This window comes from Salmo salar, chromosome 04 (assembly GCF_965601325.2).
Source record: "Salmo salar chromosome 04, fSalSal1, whole genome shotgun sequence".
Lineage (NCBI taxonomy): Eukaryota > Metazoa > Chordata > Actinopteri > Salmoniformes > Salmonidae > Salmo > Salmo salar.
Window position 1 is genome coordinate 16,282,484 of NC_138294.1, and position 23,795 is coordinate 16,306,278.

The 23,795-nt window shown below is 45.1% G+C and overlaps 1 protein-coding gene across 1 annotated transcript; it reads left to right on the plus strand.

The window, feature by feature from the left end:
- Positions 1-1,371: 1,371 nt before the first annotated feature.
- LOC106591673 (T-cell ecto-ADP-ribosyltransferase 1-like) lies at positions 1,372-4,523 on the plus strand. The gene is made up of 3 exons (XM_045716446.2): positions 1,372-1,527; positions 2,331-2,414; positions 2,849-4,523. Exons 1-3 carry the CDS (start codon positions 1,444-1,446, stop codon positions 3,650-3,652), a joined length of 972 nt encoding a protein of 323 aa, XP_045572402.1. The 5' UTR covers positions 1,372-1,443; the 3' UTR covers positions 3,653-4,523.
- The last annotated feature ends 19,272 nt before the right edge of the window (positions 4,524-23,795 follow it).

Sequence of the window (23,795 nt, forward strand, 5' to 3'; positions counted from 1 at the left end):
GTTCATATTTATATCCAAAAACAGCATTTTACAGTAACGGTGAAATTCAGATTTTTTTCTTCTCTGAAATGCTTCTGGTGAACAACGTTACAAATTACAAAATTACTATTCGAAAACATTGGTAAATTATAATATTGTCATTCAAATATTCATAGTTTAACATTTCGTAAATGCTACTGCATTGCCAGATTTCAAAATAACTTTACTGGGAAATCACAATTTGCAATAAACCGGGTGCTGTGCTAAGAACAATAGGCTAGGGTATACAGGTTAGCACCATCTTGTAACCATGTAATATCAAAATTACTATTGTCAATAATCCCTTACCTTTGATTATCTTCATCCATTGGCACTTCCAGGAATCCCATGTCCACAACAAATGTGGTTTCTTTCAACAAAGTTCATAATTGATGTCCAAATAACTCCAAGTTGTTAGCGCTTCGGTAGACTACTAAAAAGTAGCGCGGGGGGGGGGGGGGGGGGGGGAGTCACGGCGAAAAGTTAAAAAAAAAATCTATTTACGTTCGTTCAAACATGTCAAACGTTGTTTAGCATCAATCTTTAGAGCCATTTTTAACGTGAAACATCAGTAATGTTTCAACCCGACCTCTCCTGTGTCTTGAAAAACGTATTTGAAAAATGTATCGCATCACATGATTGCGCAGGTGCAGCCAATAATGAAGTGACGACATCCCAGGGAGGTGTCAACTTCCCTTCCTTGTCATCCGGTCTCTGTTGATCATAGACGCTTCAAACAACTTTATAAAGATCGCTGAAATCTAGTGGAAGCCGTAGGAGTTGCAAAATGAATCCTTTCTCACTGTGGTATCTATTAAACAATGATTAAAAAAATAGTACAGCCACAAAATTATTTTTTTCTCTCAGGTTTTCTCAGGTTTTTGCCTGCCATATGAGTTTTGTTATACTTACAGACACCATTCAAACAGTTTTAGAAAATTCCGAGTGTTTTCTATCCAAATCTGGTAATAATATGCATATCCTAGCTTCTGAGTTGGTGTAGGTGGCAGTTAAAAATGGGCACATATTTTTTTCAAAATTCTCAATACTGCCCCCTAGCCCCAACAGGTTTTAAACCCTTAACAATGAACATCTGTGAAGTTATTTGGATTTGACAAATTATCTTTGAAAAAAGGACGTTTCTTTTTCTGCTGAGTTTATATGTAGATCTTAGCAGACAGGCTTCATAACACAAGTCCTGAAGCTGAACAAAAGAGGAATCTACATACAGTCGACCCGCACTCGTCATATCCTTTCTGTCTCTAAATGGATTGTGCTGCTCCCCAGCTTCCTGTGGTAGAGGCCTCATCCTGTCCTTCTGTTTCTTCTTCTTCATCTTTCTTGTCTGTGTTACCATAGCTCTGACTGGATACTGGAGGAATCACCAGGTCATACTGACTAGGCTCATTCACGACATCTTAAGATATGAGGACAAAATACTTTATCCTAATTGGTTTGGCTGGTTTTGTGATAGCGTTGATGCTGTTCGTGTTTTTTGGCCATGGACAGGTGAGATTATTTTTATTTTATCCATATGCAACTGTCATTGTTGTCTGCCCCTAAAGATTAGGGGTTCCTCAATTGTCGGAACAATATAGTGGAACGTTGTTTACTGCATCATATAGTTCTCATTCTGAATTCATTATTTGACTTGTAAAGCCTCATAGTTTGATCATCTATATTGACATCAGACATGAGTTTAAATACTTGAAAAATAATCTGAAATACTTTGAGTGTTTTCTTGAGTATATCTGATATGAGAGAATATACATAAAAGGGCCGTTCCATCAATAGAGGGCCTTTTGGGTAAATCAGTGAAAAATAACTATTTATTTCACCTTTATTTAACCCGGGTAGAAAAGATTATAGCAAACACAACTGAAACGGAATTGGTGCTCGCTGGTTTTGCAAATTCAGCTATTGTTGGAAGCCAGCCAATATGAAACAAACGATTAAAATTACAAAAGGTTGCAGCATATGTTGTGTAAATGGTGAACTCATACAGCTGTCAACTCTTGTCACTGCAATCCGTTTCACATTTGCTAGCTACCTTTTAGATCGAAGCCCATATAGAATTATAGAAGATAAGATGGTAGAAGCACATCTCCTACTGTAAATAACCTACACACTGTGTGTGTGTAGCCAGCCAGGGAGAAAAATGTCAGAAAAAAGACGGACATCAGAGTATTTTTCAGTACACCAAAACGCAAAGTAAGAACCCTAGTAGCCTAATATCTGAAAGACTAGTTGATAAAATGTTCATAAGAAAGAAATGAAATTCTAATGGAAATGTTTCACAATGATGTCATTAGGCAGAGCAGGCAACAGATGGCACACAGACAGCAGAGTTGGGGACAGATATGCAGGGACAGACTGGCAGAGACAGGGAGTCTCAGGTAAGTTTGTTGAGTGATTGTTTGGCAACATTATGAAAGGTTCTCCATTTTTTGTACTTGTAAAATAGGAACATAATTGGAAGATGCCATGGATACCCCCACTCTCAACTTAAACTGGTGACTGAACTAAGATTTGTTAAAGGCAATGGTATTGCTGTTGTGATTAGTTGTGTAGTTTTGGGTACCGGTAGTTAGGAGTACGGCAAACACCTTATTTCTTTGGTTCCTCAATATACATTTACCATATTACAACATAGGCTATGTGTTACAGCACTACTTTGGGTGTCCCCCCCAGGAATTGCTCTTGAGAAAATTTAATGTAATTGTCCCCTCCAAAGTTGATATCAGATTTTCACCCCTGTTCTCAAGGGGAGAATAAGACAACTGGTAAGTCTTGTGAAGTAATGTATTGAAACTAAATGTTACTTTTACAGAAGCCTTTCCCACTGGACATGGCCCCTACATCTATTGATGATCAATACGTTAGCTGCAGTAACAACATGCACAATGAGGTGAACACAGTCTACCTCCCACGTGAGAAGAATACCAATTCAGACTTCAATAATGCCTGGAACGAAGCAAGAGAAAATGCCAAACCATCTATCCATGGTCTGCAAAAAGTACATTCCATGGCTATATATGTGTACACAAATGCTGAGCCCGAGATCTACCCGGACTTCAACAGACAAGTTAGAGATGGTAGATCTAATTATGGGACAACATCATTCCAATACCATTCCCTACACTTCTATCTAACTGAGGCCATTCAAATGCTCAAACGAAATCAAACAACATGTAAGACCACCTACCGTAGAACCAAAGTGTATTTTGATAAGGATGTTGTCAACAAAAAGGTTCGTTTCGGCACCTTCACCTCGAGCACTCTAGGCAGGGAAATAGGAAGAGATTCATTTGGAGAGACGTCCTGCTTTGAGATCACCACATGTTTTGGAGCTGACATATCATATTACTCTGTATTTACTGGAGAGAGAGAAGTCTTAATTCCTCCCTATGAGGTATTCACAGTGACCAACATCCAGACGAAGTCACCAGAGAATAACCTGTGGTGTGAGGTCATCTACACATTAGTGAGCGCTGGAGATCAGAGTGACTTAAAGTGCAAGTTGCAAAATGGAGCAAAATCAAACATGAGAAGCAGCTTTTCTGCATTCAACCGCACATCAGGAAAAGGCTACATAACTCTCTATATTATGTTGATAATTACTGTATATCACTGATCATTCCCCCACCAATGTACAAATAAGTAATATGTAAAAAGAATGAAAGGTAACATTCCTTCTTTCAGTTGTAATGATTCTGTTAAAAACTGTTTAACCTGCATTGCTTGCTCAGATTAAGATCAAGTTGTTTTTATCGATACTGTATAGTAATTTGCTGACATTGAATCGAATTGTAATTTTGGATTTGTTGACATTTGTTAGCATGTACACTGTGTTTGTTTATATTCACCATTGTGTTACTGATTCCCTCCATCAATATTGTGTTTATATCCACCATTATGTTACTGATTCCTTCCACCCCATCAATATTGTGTTTATATCCACCATTATGTTACTGATTCCTTCCAGCCCATCAATATTGTGTTTATATTCAACATTCTGTTACTGATTCCCCCTCCATCAATATTGTGTTTATATTCACCATTATGTTACTGATTCCTTCCACCCCATTAATATACAATGATGGGTGGGAGGGATAAAAAAAGAAAAAGTTGACATTTAATCTAATCTGTAATTTGTTATTTGTTGACATTCGTTACCATCTTTCTTTCCATTGTAATGATACTGTGTAAAACATTTTAACGTGTAATGGTTACTGTTGTCCTCTTGACATTGTATGGCCATTTGTTGATATAATTGATTGGTAAGTTCTGATTGGTTATCATGTGCACTGGAACTTGTGTTAAAACCAATAAAGAAAAGTGTTGAGCATTATTACTGTCACGCCTACTCCTGCTCCCTCCCTCTGGCGCAAGACGTCACCAGTCTACTAAGCACCGGTCCTGGCGAACTCACATAGTACACACCTGGCAACCCATATTGTGCACACCTGGCAACCCATATTTGGCACACCTGGCAACCCACATTGTGCACACCTGGACTTCATCACCACCCTGATTACTCTCCCTTCATATAGACCTCATTAAGCATCAGTCAGTATTTGTTTTGGTTATGTTCAGTACGCTTCGCCATTTTATTTATTATTATATATTTTTTAAACTCACCTTCTGCACTGCGTTCCTGCGTATATCTTACAATTACATCTCATGTCTGCTTGATCCTTTATGTGTTAACACACTCAAGACCATCTACAGAGGACGTGTTACATCTCAATAAAAACAACTTCACAGCAGCAGCTGCACCAGCCCCTAGCAACAACCTCACCTAGTTAACTATATGGCTAATCTGATCAACACTGTCATTCCATTTACATGCCGGTAGAAAATAAAGAAAAATGTATTGTTGACTTTCAAATGAATCATTAAACATAGTTTTATAGAGAAGTAACACTTAGTCATAGCTTTGAAATAAACTTGAGGCCAAAGAGTAGCACTTAGGCTGCCTAACCAGAGAGAGAAGAGGAAACTGTAGCTGTCAGAGTGAGATGGGAGGGAGCGAGAACAGTAGCAGGGTTAGTAGTTTCCTGTATCTGTGAGTTCAGAGCTCAATACTGCGCAATCTATCAACAACGAGGAGAGAGCCGTCTCGTTCCAGGCCGACTATATTGCAGTCGAGTTGCTTGCAGCAACCAATGGGCATCAGATTGCTATACCGTATGATTTGGTTAACTGATATGTTAAACACCAATCCAGGAGTTGTGAGATCTGACAGGTGACTTCAATGTAGTCAGCCTGGAACGTGGCCAATGTCATGAGTGGGGTTAGAGGAGAGAGTGGGCGGAACTTGGTCATGAAGGAATCTTTCAGCAGCCATCATGTTGACTACAGACGTCATAGGTTGGCAGTGAACTGTCATAACATCTACTGTCTATCCACAGGTTAACTGTCATAACATCTCCTGTCTATCCACAGGTTAACTGTCATAACATCTACTGTCTATCCACAGGTTAACTGTCATAACATCTACTGTCTATCCACAGATTAACATCTACAGTTTATCTACAGGTTAACTGTCATGACATCTACTGTCTATCCACAGGTTAACTGTCATGACGTCTACTGTCTATCCTCAGATTAACTGTCATAACATCTACTGTCTATCCTCAGGTTAACTGTCATAACATCTACTGTCTATCCACAGGTTAACTGTCATAACATCTACTGTCTATCCTCAGGTTAACTGTCATAACATCTACTGTCTATCCTCAGATTAACAGTCATAACATCTACTGTCTATCCTCAGGTTAACTGTCATAACATCTACTGTCTATCCACAGGTTAACTGTCATAACATCTACTGTCTATCCACAGGTTAACTGTCATAACATCTACTGTCTATCCTCAGATTAACAGTCATAACATCTACTGTCTATCCACAGGTTAACTGTCATGACGTCTACTGTCTATCCACAGGTTAACTGTCATAACATCTACTGTCTATCCACAGGTTAACTGTCATGACGTCTACTGTCTATCCACAGGTTAACTGTCATAACATCTACTGTCTATCAACAAGTTACTTTAACACTAACTGTTGCCTTGACACTACTATAAACACAATATCTCTAAGAGATGGAAATGAAAATGAATATCTTATACAGTAACAGGGGCGGAGCCAGAGGGGTGTTAATCTTTCAATCACCCGCGAGTGAATGCGCTTTTCACGTCAGTTTAGATCAGAGCGCAGAGTCGCTCGTGTGCACATTTCTTGATATTCTTTGCTAGTTGATGAGTTATTAGCCCAGTTATTGTAACGGCTGCTTCCAACTCACACCCTCAAACACCTAGATCCCCTGAATGCAGCTCACTCTCCAGATCCCAATCACCTGAATTCTAAATCACCTGTTCACACACCTGTATGTCATTATCACGCACTAATTAGTTCAGTTCTTTTCATCCCGTCCCTGTGAGGTATTGTTTGTTTTGTGACACTTCTTTCGGAGTGCTTTGTTTCCGTGAGTTACCCCTCCCGTGTATGAAAGTTTTTGCCTGCCTCACTAACGATGCCTTTTGTCTATTCCCTGCATGTACTTTAGCCTCGGATTTCCTGTTACCTACCTATTGCCTGATCTCCCGGACTATGTTACTAGCCTTTTCCCTGCCTGTACTGTTGCCCTTTTGGAACCCTGTGTATGACCTTCTGCCTGCCCCTGGACCCAGCTACCTGCCTCCTCCTGTGGTCCAACACTAAATAAACAACTGCTGCGCCCTGCGCTTAAAACCAGCTCTCTGTCTCCGCTCATGTTCGTTAGTTATACATTAGTGTAGGTCAGTAATGGGAGTTACTGCTTCTTACATGAGCACACAACATGTAGGCTACATTTCAAGCTGTCTTTGAAAATCCAGTCAGGTAAAAAACGTATGTCTTAATTAAAGGGGCGATCTTGAATTTTGAGATGGGTTTGAATATGGGGGTAGCCTACATTGTCTAATTTGCTGTATGGTTATAATACATTTTATTTTGTAGAGTGGTGTCTTGCATAATACAACACAATGCCATTTACAGTCACCTATTTGGCCCATGGTGTGACATACAAAATAATACATTTGTAGTGTGATTAGAACAGTCGTTTTAGTAAGTAGTAGCAAGACAAAGGTCCGACACGGCCTATGTGGTTTGTCTATGAGGCCGGTTGACAAACAAATAGTACAACAATCAAGGATATATTTTAGTCATTGACCTTTTTTTAATTGATCTGATAAAGGGGTTTTCATATGACTGTCTCACACCTGTTAATGGGCCACACACTTATTTAGGAGTTGGATTCTGGGGAAACAAACATTTTAGAGGGTTGACAGATGCTTTGTTCTAGATAAGCTGAAGTGACATGGAGCATTCTTCACAGTTACCAGAAGAGAGAAGCATTTCACTTAACCAGCTAAAGGCATGATTGACAGAAAAAGCTTAGACTAGGGTTATTCAAATCCAGTCTCACACAGTAGGGATCTATGGAATGCCGATAAAGGCGTTCCATAGGAATCAGTTCCGTGATTGCCTAAATTCAACACATCTGGTCTTCCAGGTCGGTTAAATAAAAAATATGCCTGCGGCACTACAGGACCACCTACAAGGTGCAGTACTTCCCAACCTTCTCCTCTGGGTTCACCAGACACGCACACCTGCATCAATTAGTCAAGGGGTTGATGGTTAGTAGACTGAATCAGGTGTGCCAGATTAGGGCTAAAACCAAAATGTGAAACGTCTGGTGGTCCCTGTGGAGAGGGTTGGGAAACCCTGGACTGGGGGCCTCAATCATCACTGTAATGCTGCTTTCCATTATTCTGGGTGATTGGTTGATTAGTTGTATAATAGCTATTGGTATTCCAGGCCTGAATCAGTCACTGACTAGAGGAGAAGGATGATGATGAGGTTTAAGGGTCTTTCTGTACTGTTACTATGGGAACTTTTTCTCAGTATCAGCAGTGGTGTTGCTGTTGTTAGTCATGTTCACACATAGCTCAGTATGAAAGAAGTGTGAACAAATAATTCTCACAAGCCTTGTGTTTCCTGCCTGTGTTCGTGCATTAGAATGTGATCTCTATTGATCTGTGCAAACACACATCACTCTGTACATACAGTGCATTTGGAATGTATTCAGACATGTTAACTTTTTCCACATTTTGTTACGTTGCAGCCTTATTCTAATGTTTATTAAACTGTTTTTCTCCTCATCAATCTACACCTAACACCTCATGATGACAAAGCAAAAACTGTTTTTTAGACAAAAGATTTTAAAAAAAAACTGAAATATTACATTTACATAAGTATTCAGACCCTTTACTCAGTACTTTGTCAAAGCCCCTTTGGCAGTGATTACAGCCTTGAGTCTTCTTGGGTCTGACGCTACAAGCTTGGCACACCTGTATTTGGGGAATTTCTGCAGTTCTTCTCTGCAGATCCTCTTAAGCTCTGTCAGGTTGGATGGGGAGTTTCGCAACACAGCTATTTTCAGGTCTCTCCAGAGATGTTCGATCGGAACATGCCTACAAAGTATCTAATAAGTTATCTGTAAACTTGGTCCAAACATTTCAAACAACGTTCCTAATCCAACCTCAGGTACCCTAAAACGTATATAATCTATACAATTTAAGACAGAATAAACTGTTTCTAATACCGGATAAAAACAACGTGGAGCGTGCTCCTGTTCACGCGCACCAAAACAGTAGAGTCCACCTGGAGTGACACTTACAATGAATAGGACTACTTCTGAACCTCTCTGGGGTAGGGGGCAGTATTTTGACATCTGGATGAAAAGCGTGCCCAAAGTAAACTGCCTGTTACTCAGGCCCAGAATCTATGCATATAATTGGTAGATTTGGATAGAAAACACTCTAGCATTTCTAAAACTGTTAAAATAATGTCTGTGAGTATAACAGAACTGATTTGGCAGGCGAAACCCCAAGGACAAACCATGCAGGGGGAAAAGAAATTGAGGTCATAGGATTTTCCAATTGTTTTCTATGGGATACCCTTATTATTATGAGGTATTGTGTGTAGATTAATGATCTTTTTTAAAATGTAATTAATTTTAGAATAAGGCTGTAACATAACAAAATGTGAAAAAGTCAAGGGGTCTGAAAACCTTGCTAATGCACTACTGTAAATGTCTGCTGGATTAGGTGCTATCTATACAGTTGCTGTACTTCACACATTCAGCAGCTATGAAAACGTTGTTTCTGATTCCCTCCCTCTGCATCAATATTGTGTTTAATATTCACCATTATACACTGCTCCAAAAAATAAAGGGAACACTTAAACAACACAATGTAACTCCAAGTCAATCACACTTCTGTGAAATCAAACTGTCCACTTAGGAAGCAACACTGATTGACAATACATTTCACATGCTGTTGTGCAAATGGAATAGACAACAGGTGGAAATTATTGGCAATTAGCAAGACACCCCCAATAAAGGAGTGGTTCTGCAGGTGGTAACCACAGACCACTTCTCAGTTCCTATGCTTTCTGGCTGATGTTTTGGTCACTTTTGAATGCTGGCGGTGCTTTCACTCTAGTGGTAGCATGAGACGGAGTCTACAACCCACACAAGTGGCTCAGGTAGTGCAGCTCATCCAGGATGGCACATCAATGCGAGCTGTGGCAAGAAGGTTTGCTGTGTCTGTCAGCGTAGTGTCCAGAGCATGGAGGCGCTACCAGGAGACAGGCCAGTACATCAGGAGACGTGGAGGAGGCCGTAGGAGGGCAACAACCCAGCAGCAGGACCGCTACCTCTGCCTTTGTGCAAGGAGGAGCAGGAGAAGCACTGCCAGAGCCCTGCAAAATGACCTCCAGCAGGCCACAAATGTGCATGTGTCTGCTCAAACGGTCAGAAACAGACTCCATGAGGGTGGTATGAGGGCCCGACGTCCACAGGTGGGGGTTGTGCTTACAGCCCAACACCGTGCAGGACGTTTGGCATTTGCCAGAGAACACCAAGATTGGCAAATTCGCCACTGGCGCCCTGTGCTCTTCACAAATGAAAGCAGGTTCACACTGAGCACGTGACAGACGTGACAGAGTCTGGAGATGCCGTGGAGAACGTTCTGCTGCCTGCAACATCCTCCAGCATGACCGGTTTGGCGGTGGGTCAGTCATGGTGTGGGGTGGCATTTCTTTGGGGGGCCGCACAGCCCTCCATGTGCTCTCCAGAGGTAGCCTGACTGCCATTAGGTACCGAGATGAGATCCTCAGACCCCTTGTGAGACCATATGCTGGTGCGGTTGGCCCTGGGTTCCTCCTAATGCAAGACAATGCTAGACCTCATGCGGCTGGAGTGTGTCAGCAGTTCCTGCAAGAGGAAGGCATTGATGCTATGGACTGGCCCGCCTGTTCCCCAGACCTGAATCCAATTGAGCACATCTGGGACATCATGTCTCGCTCCATCCACCAACGCCACGTTGCACCACAGACTGTCCAGGAGTTGGCGGAAGCTTTAGTCCAGGTCTGGGAGGAGATCCCTCAGGAGACCATCCGCCACCTCATCAGGAGCATGCCCAGGCATTGTAGGGAGGTCATACAGGCACGTGGAGGCCACACACACTACTGAGCCTCATTTTGACTTGTTTTAAGGACATTACATCAAAGTTGGATCAGCCTGTAGTGTGGTTTTCCACTTTAATTTTGAGTGTGACTCCAAATCCAGACCTCCATGGGTTGATAAATTGGATTTCCATTCATTATTTTTGTGTGATTTTGTTGCCAGCACATTCAACTATGTAAAGAAAAAAGTATTTAATAAGATTATTTCTTTCATTCAGATCTAGGATGTGTTGTTTAAGTGTTCCCTTTATTTTTTTGAGCAGTATATTACTGATTAGCGCAACGGTCTAAGTCATCACAGCGTGAGGCGCCACTACAGACTGGGGTTTAATTCCTGGCTGCGTCACAACCGGCCATGACCAGGAGCCCCATCGGGCGGCCCAAAACTGGCCTAGCGCTGTCCGAGTTAGGGGAGAGTTTGTCAGGAGGGGGGCTTTCCTTGGCACATCGCACTCTAGTGACTCCTTGTGGCGGGACAGGCGTCTGCAACCTGACTTCAAATGTCAGTCGAATGGTGTTTCCTCTGACACATTGGTGAGATTGACTTCCGTGTTAATGAAAGGAAAGGGGATACCTAGTCAGTTGTACAACTGAATGCATTCAACTGAAATGTGTCTTACGCAATTAACCCAACCCCTCTGAAATCAGAGAGCAAGCAGTGTGTTTAGAAGTAGGAAGCTAGGCAGGTCATGACCTTCGCCTCTCCCGAACTCCACTGAGGAGTTGTAGCGCTGAGACAAGGTTGTAACTAGCAACTAGGGAGAAGAATGGGGTAAAAACTATAATTAAAATAAAAATAAAAAATTAATCATTAGACGTAGTTTTACAGAGAGGTAACACTTAGCGATGGCTTTGAAATTATCTTGAGGCCAAATAGCAACAAGTAGGCTGTCTAACCAGAGAGAGAAGAGGAAACTGTGGCTGTCAGAGTGAGATGGGAGGGAGAACAGTAGCAGGGTTAGTAGTTTCCTGTATCGGTGAAGTCAGAGTGAGATGGGATGGAGAACAGTAGCAGGGTTAGTAGTTTCCTGTATCTGTGAGGTCAGAGTGAGATGGAAGGGAGAACAGTAGCTGGGTTAGTAGTTTCCTGTATCTGTGAGGTCAGAGTGAGATGGGAGGGAGGGAGAACAGTAGCAGGGTTAGTAGTTTCCTGTATCTGTGAGGTCAGAGTGAGATGGGAGGGAGGGAGAACAGTAGCAGGGTTAGTAGTTTCCTGTATCTGTGAGGTCAGAGTGAGATGGGAGGGAGGGAGAACAGTAGCAGGGTTAGTAGTTTCCTGAGTCTGTAAGGTCAGAGTGAGATGGGAGGGAGAACAGTAGCAGGGTTAGTAGTTTCCTGTGTCTGTGAGGTCAGAGTGAGATGGGAGGGAGAATAGTAGCAGGGTTAGTAGTTTCCTGTATCTGTGAGGTCAGAGTGAGATGGGAGGAAGAACAGTAGCAGGGTTAGTAGTTTCCTGTATCTGTGAGGTCAGAGTGAGATGGGAGGGAGAACAGTAGCAGGGTTAGTAGTTTCCTGTATCTGTGAGGTCAGAGTGAGATGGGAGGGAGAACAGTAGCAGGGTTAGTAGTTTCCTGTGTCTGTGAGGTCAGAGTGAGATGGGAGGGAGAACAGTAGCTGGGTTAGTAGTTTCCTGTATCTGTGAAGTCAGAGTGAGATGGGAGGGAGGGAGAACAGTAGCAGGGTTAGTAGTTTCCTGTATCTGTGAGGTCAGAGTGAGATGGGAGGGAGGGAGAACAGTAGCAGGGTTAGTAGTTTCCTATATCTGTGAGGTCAGAGTGAGATGGGATGGAGAACAGTAGCAGGGTTAGTAGTTTCCTGAGTCTGTGAGGTCAGAGTGAGATGGGATGGAGAACAGTAGCAGGGTTAGTAGTTTCCTGTATCTCTGAGGTCAGAGTGAGATGGGAGGGAGAACAGTAACAGGGTTAGTAGTTTCCTGTATCTGTGAGGTCAGAGTGAGATGGGAGGGAGAACAGTAGCAGGGTTAGTAGTTTCCTGTGTCTGTGAGGTCAGAGTGAGATGGAAGGGAGAACAGTAGCAGGGTTAGTAGTTTCCTGTGTCTGTGACGTCAGAGTGAGATGGAAGGGAGAACAGTAGCTGGGTTAGTAGTTTCCTGTATCTGTGAAGTCAGAGTGAGATGGGAGGGAGGGAGAACAGTAGCAGGGTTAGTAGTTTCCTGTATCTGTGAGGTCAGAGTGAGATGGGAGGGAGGGAGAACAGTAGCAGGGTTAGTAGTTTCCTGAGTCTGTGAGGTCAGAGTGAGATGGGAGGGAGAACAGTAGCAGGGTTAGTAGTTTCCTGTGTCTGTGACGTCAGAGGGAGATGGGAGGGAGAATAGTAGCAGGGTTAGTAGTTTCCTGTATCTGTGAGGTCAGAGGGAGGTGGGAGGGAGAACAGTAGCAGGGTTAGTAGTTTCCTGTATCTGTGAGGTCAGAGGGAGGTGGGAGGGAGAACAGTAGCAGGGTTAGTAGTTTCCTGTATCTGTGAGGTCAGAGTGAGATGGGAGGGAGAACAGTAGCAGGGTTAGTAGTTTCCTGTATCTGTGAGGTCAGAGTGAGATGGGAGGGAGAACAGTAGCAGGGTTAGTAGTTTCCTGTATCTGTGAGGTCAGAGTGAGATGGGAGGGAGAACAGTAGCAGGGTTAGTAGTTTCCTGTATCTGTGAGGTCAGAGTGAGATGGGAGGGAGAACAGTAGCAGGGTTAGTAGTTTCCTGTATCTGTGAGGTCAGAGTGAGATGGGAGGGAGAACAGTAGCAGGGTTAGTAGTTTCCTGTATATGTGAGGTCAGAGTGAGATGGGAGGGAGAACAGTAGCAGGGTTAGTAGTTTCCTGAGTCTGTGAGGTCAGAGTGAGATGGGATGGAGAACAGTAGCAGGGTTAGTAGTTTCCTGTATCTCTGAGGTCAGAGTGAGATGGGAGGGAGAACAGTAACAGGGTTAGTAGTTTCCTGTATCTGTGAGGTCAGAGTGAGATGGGAGGGAGAACAGTAGCAGGGTTAGTAGTTTCCTGTGTCTGTGAGGTCAGAGTGAGATGGAAGGGAGAACAGTAGCAGGGTTAGTAGTTTCCTGTGTCTGTGACGTCAGAGTGAGATGGAAGGGAGAACAGTAGCTGGGTTAGTAGTTTCCTGTATCTGTGAAGTCAGAGTGAGATGGGAGGGAGGGAGAACAGTAGCAGGGTTAGTAGTTTCCTGTATCTGTGAGGTCAGAGTGAGATGGGAGGGAGGGAGAACAGTAGCAGGGTTAGTAGTTTCCTGAGTCTGTGAGGTCAGAGTGAGATGGGAGGGAGAACAGTAGCAGGGTTAGTAGTTTCCTGTGTCTGTGACGTCAGAGGGAGATGGGAGGGAGAATAGTAGCAGGGTTAGTAGTTTCCTGTATCTGTGAGGTCAGAGGGAGGTGGGAGGGAGAACAGTAGCAGGGTTAGTAGTTTCCTGTATCTGTGAGGTCAGAGGGAGGTGGGAGGGAGAACAGTAGCAGGGTTAGTAGTTTCCTGTATCTGTGAGGTCAGAGTGAGATGGGAGGGAGAACAGTAGCAGGGTTAGTAGTTTCCTGTATCTGTGAGGTCAGAGTGAGATGGGAGGGAGAACAGTAGCAGGGTTAGTAGTTTCCTGTATCTGTGAGGTCAGAGTGAGATGGGAGGGAGAACAGTAGCAGGGTTAGTAGTTTCCTGTATCTGTGAGGTCAGAGTGAGATGGGAGGGAGAACAGTAGCAGGGTTAGTAGTTTCCTGTATCTGTGAGGTCAGAGTGAGATGGGAGGGAGAACAGTAGCAGGGTTAGTAGTTTCCTGTATATGTGAGGTCAGAGTGAGATGGGAGGGAGAACAGTAGCAGGGTTAGTAGTTTCCTGAGTCTGTGAGGTCAGAGTGAGATGGGAGGGAGAACAGTAGCAGGGTTAGTAGTTTCCTGTGTCTGTGAGGTCAGAGTGAGATGGGAGGGAGAACAGTAGCAGGGTTAGTAGTTTCCTGTAGCTCTGTACAGCTCAATCTTTCAACCATAACGAGGAGAGAGCGGTCTCGTTCAAGGCCGACTATATTGCAGTCAGGCTGCACACAACAACCAATGGGCCTCAGATTGCTATATCATATGATGTGTTTAGCTGATATGTTAAACACCTATCCAGAAGTTGTGAGATCTGGAAGGCGACTTCATTGTAGTCAGCCTGGAACACAACAATGTTGTTACGACAGGGGTGGGAGGAGAGAGGGGCCGGGGCTCAGTTATCAGTTGTCCGTTGTTATATGTTAGTATTTTTTGCTGATACAAGATTGTCTTATGTGACTTAGTCATAAGTCTGGGCGTGTTCCATCCCTGTTTCCACCCATCTGCTAAACTGCCACAATAACAAAATAGGTTGTAATTGTCTTAGGACGGTAAGTTGGTGGTTGGAGACATCCCTCTAGTGGTGTGGGGGCTGTGCTTTGGCAAAGTGGGTGGGGTTATATCCTGCCTGTTTGGCCCTGTCCGGGGGTATCATCGGATGGGGCCACAGTGTCTTCTGATCCCTCCTGTCTCAGCCTCCAGTATTTATGCTGCAGTAGTTTATGTGTCGGGGGGCTAGGGTCAGTCTGTTACATCTGGAGTATTTCTCTTGTCTTATCCGGTGTCCTGTGTGAATTTAAATATGCTCTCTCTAATTCTCTCTTTCTCTCTTTCTCTCTTTCTGCCTTTCTCTCGGAGGACCTGAGCCCTCAGGACTACCTGGTATGATGACTCCTTGCTGTCCCCAGTCCACCTGGCCGTGCTGCTGCTCCAGTTTCAACTGTTCTGTCTGCGGCTATGGAACCCTGACCTGTTCACCGGACGTGCTTGTTGCACCCTCGACAACTACTATGATTATTATTATTTGACCATGCTGGTCATTTATGAACATTTTAACATCTTGAACATTTTAACATCTTGACCATGTTCTGTTATAATATCCACCCTGCACAGCCAGAAGAGGACTGGCCACCCCTCATAGCCTGGTTCCTCTCTAGGTTTCTTCCTAGGTTTTTGGCCTTTCTAGGGAGTTTTTCCTAGGGAGTTTTTCCTAGCCACCGTGCTTCTTTCACATGCTTTGCTTGCTGTTTGGGGTTTTAGGCTGGGTTTCTGTACAGCACTTTGAGATATCAGCTGATGTACGAAGGGCTATATAAATAAATTTGATTTGATTTGATAATTTTACTATAAGAGGAGAGAGAACTGTTTGTTGGGCTTTCCTAAAGATGCACTGTTGAGTTGTGGTTAATCAATTGCTTCATTTTTGCTGATCTTGTTAGAGGAAACTACAGTCTACAGTCTCTCTATAGAATTGCTACCATAAATGACACGTGCAAAGTTACATATTGGTAAATAAATGACATGTATCTTAACTTTGTTAGGTTTTTTGTGTGTTTTAGTCATTTAGCAGACGCTCTTATCCAGAGCGACTTACAAATTGGTGCATTCACCTATAATATCCAGTGGAACAACCACTTTACAATAGTGCATCTAAATCTTTTAAGGGGGGGGTTAGAAGGATTACCTTATCCTAACCCAGGTATTCCTTGAAGAGGTGGGGTTTCAGGTGTCTCCGGAAGGTGGTGATTGACTCCGCTGTCCTGGCGTCGTGAGGGAGCTTGTTCCACCATTGGGGTGCCAGAGCAGCGAACAGTTTTGACTGGGCTGAGCGGGAACTGTGCTTCCTCAGAGGTAGGGAGGCGAGCAGGCCAGAGGTGGATGAACGGAGTGCCCTTGTTTGGGTGTAGGGCCTGATCAGAGCCTGAAGGTACGGAGGTGCCGTTCCCCTAACAGCTCCGTAGGCAAGCACCATGGTCTTGTAGCGGATGCGAGCTTCGACTGGAAGCCAGTGGAGAGAGCGGAGGAGCGGGGTGACGTGAGAGAACTTGGGAAGGTTGAACACCAGACGGGCTGCGGCGTTCTGGATGAGTTGTAGGGGTTTAATGGCACAGGCAGGGAGCCCAGCCAACAGCGAGTTGCAGTAATCCAGACGGGAGATGACAAGTGCCTGGATTAGGACCTGCGCCGCTTCCTGTGTGAGGCAGGGTCGTACTCTGCGAATGTTGTAGAGCATGAACCTACAGGATCGGGTCACCGCCTTGATGTTGGTGGAGAACGACAGGGTGTTGTCCAGGATCACGCCAAGGCTCTTAGCACTCTGGGAGGAGGACACAATGGAGTTGTCAACCGTGATGGCGAGATCATGGAACGGGCAGTCCTTCCCCGGGAGGAAGAGCAGCTCCGTCTTGCCGAGGTTCAGCTTGAGGTGGTGATCCGTCATCCACACTGATATGTCTGCCAGACATGCAGAGATGCGATTCGCCACCTGGTTGTCAGAAGGGGGAAAGGAGAAGATTAATTGTGTGTCATCTGCATAGCAATGATATGAGAGACCATGTGAGGATATGACAGAGCCAAGTGACTTGGTGTATAGCGAGAATAGGAGTGGGCCAAGAACAGAGCCCTGGGGGACACCAGTGGTGAGAGCACGTGGTGCGGAGACAGATTCTCGCCACGCCACCTGGTAGGAGCGACCTGTCAGGTAGGACGCAATCCAAGCGTGCGCGGTGCCAGAGATGCCCAGCTCGGAGAGGGTGGAGAGGAGGATCTGATGGTTCACGGTATCAAAGGCAGCAGATAGGTCTAGAAGGATGAGAGCAGAGGAGAGAGAGTTAGCTTTAGCAGTGCGGAGAGCCTCCGTGACACAGAGAAGAGCAGTCTCAGTTGAATGCCCAGTCTTGAAACCTGACTGATTAGGATCAAGAAGGTCATTCTGAGAGAGATAGCAAGAGAGCTGGCCAAGCACGGCGCGTTCAAGAGTTTTGGAGAGAAAGGAAAGAAGGGATACTGGCCTGTAGTTGTTGACATCGGAGGGGTCGAGTGTAGGTTTTTTCAGAAGGGGTGCAACTCTCGCTCTCTTGAAGACGGAAGGGACGTAGCCAGCGGTCAAGGATGCGTTGATGAGCGAGGTGAGGTAGGGGAGAAGGTCTCCGGAAATGGTCTGGAGAAGAGAGGAGGGGATAGGGTCAAGTGGGCAGGTTGTTGGGCGGCCGGCCGTCACAAGACGCGAGATTTCATCTGGAGAGAGAGGGGAGAAAGAGGTCAAAGCACAGGGTAGGGCAGTGTGAGCAGGACCAGCAGTGTCGTTTGACTTAGCAAACGAGGATCGGATGTCGTCAACCTTCTTTTCAAAATGGTTGACGAAGTCATCCGCAGAGAGGGAGGAGGGGGGGGGAGGGGGAGGAGGATTCAGGAGGGAGGAGAAGGTAGCAAAGAGCTTCCTAGGGTTAGAGGCAGATGCTTGGAGTTTAGAGTGGTAGAAAGTGGCTTTAGCAGCGGAGACAGAAGAGGAAAATGTAGAGAGGAGGGAGTGAAAGGATGCCAGGTCCGCAGGGAGGCGAGTTTTCCTCCATTTCCGCTCGGCTGCCCGGAGCCCTGTTCTGTGAGCTCGCAGTGAGTCGTCGAGCCACGGAGCAGGAGGGGAGGACCGAGCCGGCCTGGAGGATAGGGGACAGAGGAGATCAAAGGATGCAGAGAGGGAGGAGAGGAGGGTTGAGGAGGCAGAATCAGGAGATAGGTTGGAGAAGGTTTGAGCAGAGGGAAGAGATGATAGGATGGAAGAGGAGAGAGTAGCAGGAGAGAGAGAGCGAAGGTTGGGACGGCGCAATACCATCCGAGTAGGGGGAGAGTGAGAAGTGTTGGATGAGAGCGAGAGGGAAAAGGATACAAGGTAGTGGTCGGAGACTTGGAGGGGAGTTGCAATGAGATTAGTGGAAGAACAGCATCTAGTAAAGATGAGGTCAAGCGTATTGCCTGCCTTGTGAGTAGGGGGGGAAGGTGAGAGGGTGAGGTCGAAAGAGGAGAGGAGTGGAAAGAAGGAGGCAGAGAGGAATGAGTCGAAGGTAGACGTGGGGAGGTTAAAGTCACCCAGAACTGTGAGAGGTGAGCCATCCTCAGGAAAGGAACTTATCAAGGCGTCAAGCTCATTGATGAACTCTCCAAGGGAACCTGGAGGGCGATAAATGATAAGGATGTTAAGCTTGAAAGGGCTGGTAACTGTGACAGCATGGAATTCAAATGAGGAGATAGACAGATGGGTCAGGGGAGAAAGAGAGAATGTCCACTTGGGAGAGATGAGGATTCCAGTGCCACCACCCCGCTGGCTCGATGCTCTAGGGGTATGCGAGAACACGTAGTCAGACGAGGAGAGAGCAGTAGGAGTAGCAGTGTTATCTGTGGTGATCCATGTTTCCGTCAGCGCCAGGAAGTCTAGGGACTGGAGGGTAGCATAGGCTGAGATGAACTCAGCCTTGTTGGCCGCAGACCGGCAGTTCCAGAGGCTGCCGGAGACCTGGAACTCCACGTGGGTCGTGCGCGCTGGGACCACCAGGTTAGAGTGGCAGCGGCCACGCGGTGTGGAGCGTTTGTATGGCCTGTGCAGAGGAGAGAGAACAGGGATAGGCAGACACATAGTAGACAAGCTACAGAAGAGGCTACGCTAATGCAAATGAGATTGGAGTGACAAGTGGACTACACGTCTCGAATGTTCAGGAAATATTTTTTACGTTAAGGAGGGGGCAAAATGTTTTTTATGACACCTCGAGTTAACTCTTTCTCTCTCTCACATTCAAGAGGGCTTCAAACTCGTTAGCAGGGGGTTTCTGAGGGGGGAAAGATCATGAACGATACCTGTTAGGGACAGTTAACTTGAGAGGGGCACGTTATTTACCTGATTTACATTTGCCATTTTGCAGGTTTTACTATATAATGTATTCCACTGTATATAGCCACATTTCCTCATCTGCTCGCATGGACTTCTGCTATCAAGGTCTTTAGTACTTGTCTTATGCGTTATGCTTTTCTGCATGCTTGCTATACCGCAGGTCAGTATAGTCTACCAGTCAACTGTCTATCCTGCCTTGTACTGTATCTACCTTTCATAGCGACAATAGTGGTAGATGGATGTTTGTACAGATCTGCAATAGGCTAACTAGCAATCATACCACACATAAAAGCATTCAAAGCTCCATCAATGTTCAATATAAATCCACATGACAAATAGGAATTGCTGATAGGCAGTGGACGCACCATCCATTCCATTACACCAAAAAATGTAAAGACATTGGGAGATTGTCAAGCCAAGACTTTAATACTAGAGAGGGTTATATTTTGTTTGTTGAGATTGACATACTCCATTTGATTGTGGTGTTGAAAACGCAAACCATGTTGATAAGCACTCGAGGTCAGTAATGGGTTGCAGGTATGCATTGCTTATTGGTTGGTGGAAAATATGTTGCATATATATTATATAATTAAGCAATACGGCCCGAGGGGGTGTGGGGTTGCGTCGTGCATACGAACAGCTCTTAGCAGTGGGATATTGGCCATATACCACAAATACCTGAGGTGCCTTATTGCTATTATAAACTGGTTACCAACATAATTAGAGCAGTAAATATACATGTTTTGTTATATACCATGACTTTCAGCTAATCATAATTCAGGGCTCAAACCACCCAGTTTATAAATATAAATATAGCACCAAAATGTTGAAAATCATTTTTTTTGCAAATGTAAGTAGTGGGGAGGGTCTGCACATGTTTGGACAGTACAAGGGGAAGGTTGTGTGAAAATATTTTTTACGTTAAGGAGGGGGCAAAATGTTTTTTATGACACCTCGAGTTAGCGAGACAGTACAAACAGATCTGGGACTCAGGCTAGGAAAGATCTAAACATCAGTCAGAGGTCATGAGTGAAGTCACCCTGATGACTGACTGATGACTGGTATCGTTCCACATCACAGGAGGTTGGTGGCACCTTAGTTGGGGAGGATGGGCTCGTGGTAACGACTGGAGCGGATTCAGTGGAATGTATCAATAACATGGTTTCCAGGTGTTTGATGCCATTCCATTTTCTCTGTTCCAGCCATTATTATGAGCCGTTCTCCCCTCAGCAGCCTTCACTGTTCCACATTTACCAAATGTGATATATTTGATGAAATTTTAAATTGACAATTAAGATGTTCTATAAGATTTTCTATTTTATTCTATTAAAATGATGATACTTGGCTTTGCTAACATTTTAAAATAAAACCTGAGAATTAGCTAAAACTCATTCAGTGAGGTCATTACCAGTCACACAACCTGAGAGATGGTGACCATGACAACTGACCACACATTGCAGTGTTTGACTTGGGGTTGAGGGGAGCTGCATTTATTTATGTCAACTGCATTTATTTTCAGCAAACTTAACGTGTAAATATTTATATGAACATAACAAGATTCAACAACTGAGACATAAACTGAACAAGTTCCACAGACATGTGACTAACAGAAATTGAATAATGTGTGCCTGAACAAAGGGGGGTCAAAATCAAAAATAACAGTGAGTATCTGGTGTGGCCACCAGCTGCATTAAATACTGCAGTGCATCTTGTCCTCATGAACTGAACCAGATTTGCCAGTTCTTGCTGTGAGATGTTACTCCGCTCTTCCACCAAGGCACCTGCAGGTTCCAGGACATTTCTGGGGGGGAATGGCCCTAGCCCTCACCCTCCGATCCAACAGGTCCCAGACGTGCTCAATGGGATTGAGATCCGGGCTCAACAAACTCAGTCCGATGATGCTGTGACACACCGCCCCAGACCATGACGGACCCTCCACCTCCAAATCGATCCTGCTCCAGAGTACAGGCCTCGGTGTAACGCTCATTCCTTAGACGATAAATGCTCATCTGACCATCAGCCCTGGGGAGACAACAGCCTCTCTTAGCCTATTGCGGACAGTCTGAGCACTGATGGAGGGATTGGGCGTTCCTGGTGTAACTCGGGCAATTGTTGTTGCCATCCTGTACCTGTGCCGCAGGTGTGATGTTCGGATGTACGAATCCTGTGCAGGTGTTGTTACACGTGGTCTGCCACTGCGAGGACAATCAGCTATCCGTCCTGTCTCCCTGTAGTGCTGTCTTAGGCGTCTCACAGCACGGACATTGCAATTTATTGCCCTGGCCACATCTGCAGTCCTCATGCCTCCTTGCAGCATGCCTAAGGCACATTCAGCCAGGTGAGCAGCGACCCTGGGCATCTCTCTTTTGGTGTTTTTCAGAGTCAGTAGAAAGGCCTCTTTAGTGTCCTAAGTTTTCATAACTGTGACCTTATTTGCCTACCGTCTGTAAGCTGTTAGTGTCTTAACTTCTTATGGCTGGAATCCCAGTAACGGGATCGATATGACAACAGCCAGTGAAAGTGCAGGGCGCCAAATTCAAACAACAGAAATCTCATAATTAAAATTCCTCAAACATACAAGTATTTTACACCATTTTAAAGATAAACTTGTTGTTAATCCCACCATAGTGTCCGATTTCAAAAAGGCTTTACTACAAAAGCACACCAAACAATTATGTTAGGTCAGCAACTAGTCACAGAAAAACACAGCCATTTTTCCAGCCAAAGAGAGGAGTCACAAAAAGCAGAAACAGATATAAAATGAATCACTAACCTTTGATGATCTTCATCAGATGACACTCATAGGACTTCATGTTACACAATACATTTATGTTTTGTTCGATAAAGTTCATATTTATATCCCAAAAATCTCAGTTTACATTGGCGCGTTACGTTCAGTAATGTTTTGCTTCCAAAACATTCGGTGATTTTGCAGAGAGCCACATCAATTTACAGAAATACTCATCATAAATGTTGATGAAAATACAAGTGTTATGCATGTGTCACGACTTCTGCCGAAGTCGATGCCCCTCCTTGTTCGAGTGGTGCTTGGCGGTCGACGTCACCGGTCTTCTAGCTATCACTGATCCATTTTTCATTTTCCATTGGTTTTGTCTTGTTTCTTTACACACCTGGTTCCAATCCCATTCATTACCTGTTGTGTATTTAACCTTCTGTTTCCCCTCATGTCCTTGTCAGAGTTTGTTTCCATGTTACTTTGTGTCGTGTATTTTTGAAGTAGTGCGCTACGGGTATTGTTGCCCATGTTATTTTATGTACATTTGGTTATGGAGTTCGTTGTTTATTATTTATTAAAACAACTCCAGTAATACCAAGTTGGTTTCTCCTGTGCCTGACTTCCCTGCCACCTACACACATGGCGATGACAGAATCTCGGACCAAAAATATGAAGTCAGCAGGAGAGTATACCCCGGACATAAAGGTGGAGGAATGCGTCTAGGAGAATGCGGAGAAGCTTCACCATCTATGCGCCGCCATGGATCGCATTGTCCAGAATCTGGATCGCTGGGAGAGACAGGGAGTTTTTCCAGCGCCTCCACCAGCCCAACCGGGGTCTATCCTGAGCACCCCCTCTCAACCTGATCCCGGTGGCATCCGTCTATCCATGCCTCAGGGGTACGACGGAAGTGCTGCCACCTGCCAGGGTTTCCTACTCAGATTAGACCTTTTCCTGGCCACGGTCCACCCAGTTCCATCTGACCGTGAGAAGAGTTTCGCCCTCGTCTCGTACCTCACCGGGAGAGCCCTGGAGTGGGCCAGCGCTGTGTGTGAAGGAGGAGATGCGGCGTTGGACCATTATGAGGAGTTCACCCGCCATTTTCGGGCAGTCTTTGACCATCCAACCTAGGGCAGAGCGGTGGGTGAGCGCCTCTACCATCTCAGGCAGGAGACGAGGAGCGTCCAGGATTTTTCCCTGGAGTTCAGGACCCTGGCAGCCGGTGCGGGATGGAATCACAGGGCCCTGATCTACTATTACCGCTGCAGTCTGCGTGAGGACGTCCATCGGGAGCTGGCCTGCAGAGACACCACCCTCACTTTCGACCGGCTGGTGGATCTGTCCATCCAGCTGGACAACCTGCTGGCTGCTCGCGGACGTCCAGATCGGGGTCTGGTGGTTCCATCCTCCCGCACTCCCTCTCCTATACCCAGGGAACTGGGAGAGGGGGTGCACAGGGAGACCAGAGGAGGTTCCCGCTCGCGCACCATCTGTGGCCGCAGAGGTCACACTGCTGATCGGTGTCGGGTAGGTTCCTCTGGGACTCGAGGTAACAGGCAGGGTGCTCTGGCGCCACCCCAGGTGAGTAGGCACCATTCTCATCCAGAGCCCTCTGTTGCACTTATGTTTGTGTCTGTTACTTTTAATGATTTTTCACCGCGTTCCCAGCATAAGGCGCTAATAGATTCAGGCGCGGCTGGTAATTTCATTGATCAAGCTTTTGCTCATAGTTTAGGGATCCCCATTGTACCAGTGGATGTGCCTTTCCCC